Raw genomic sequence first — 1,188 nt, 5'->3', positions numbered from 1 at the left:
TAATCCTAATTTAGGAGGTTATGTGGTTGAAGCATTTTATGCAAACTGATTTTGTTTGCTATTCTTGGTATAAAAAATAACCTTCAATGCATTAAGTACAGAAAGAAAGAGAGTTGCATGAATAACAACTAATTTATTTTTAAATTATTATATTTAACATAATAAATTTAATGTAAATTTAAAAATAATAATAATAATAATAATACCCTTATGGACACTTGAGAGATTAATTTACCAGGCAGAAATTTTAATCATAACAGTCTTATTTAACATAAATCAACTACATTCCAAAGTATACTTATTAAGAATCAGGTGAATGCTCTAACTTTTATTCTAAACTATAACATTTTTAATCTCCTGGATTTATAAAGTACATAGGACAAGATAAACATTCATTATTATTAATTGATATATCTTAACAAAAGCTTTAATTATTCATACAATTCATATTTCCATTCTAGTTTGGTACATTTAAATTTTAAATTACACAGGTTTTTAACTTTTTGATTTGTTCAAAACACTATCCGTTATTTATTAACTTTAATAAACTTTTATAATTTAAACATAATTTATTAATAAAGCAATAATTATCAGGACAGATATCGCAAAGGCCAGAATCTAGATTTTAACAAAATCCTAATTTTTAGATAAATAAAGTTATTTTATAAATTAATTAAAATATTTAGATAAAAAATTTTATTTGGTAATTTGGTAAAAAATTATCTACTTACTAAAATTTAATGCTTTTTAATTAAATTTGAAAATATCATTTTTATAATCTATAATAAAATCAACCTTAGCTATCCTTGCAATACGTAATTGATGGTTATAAAAGGTCTTAACATGTATTTTTATTAGATTGAGACAAGCATTAATTTAATTCACAATTAAAACAGGATCCATTTTATACACAAAAGCCATTTTTATCAATACACATCCCATTTTTTGTATTGATTAACTAGCAAGTATTTGTTGCTTGATCTAAACAATATTTTTCAACTGCACACATTATCTTTATTATGAATATAAATAAATATATAAAAATTGAATGTAAAATTAACACTTACTGCTTTAGGTTATCCCATCTATAAGCATAATTAAGTGTCTTTTTATATACCTTTAATAATTAATTTTGAAGATAAAAATCTAAAATTTTTATTATTATTATTATAATTTACCAATAGCATT

At 21.0% G+C, this 1,188-nt stretch overlaps 1 protein-coding gene across 1 annotated transcript; it reads right to left on the bottom strand. All coding sequences in view use genetic code 6, as the record gives it.

The window, feature by feature from the left end:
* Positions 1–206: 206 nt before the first annotated feature.
* On the bottom strand, positions 207–1,085 carry TTHERM_002653467 (hypothetical protein; the record flags this gene model as incomplete). Its single annotated transcript, XM_012795156.1, has 3 exons — positions 207–636; positions 796–1,012; positions 1,068–1,085. Coding segments are annotated over 3 exons (665 nt in total), but the record flags the coding sequence as incomplete, so codon positions are not given.
* Positions 1,086–1,188: the final 103 nt, after the last annotated feature.

This window comes from Tetrahymena thermophila (assembly GCF_000189635.1).
Source record: "Tetrahymena thermophila SB210 genomic scaffold scf_8255489, whole genome shotgun sequence".
NCBI classification, from domain to species: Eukaryota; Ciliophora; class Oligohymenophorea; order Hymenostomatida; family Tetrahymenidae; genus Tetrahymena; species Tetrahymena thermophila.
This window is presented reverse-complemented; position numbering and strand designations above follow the sequence as displayed.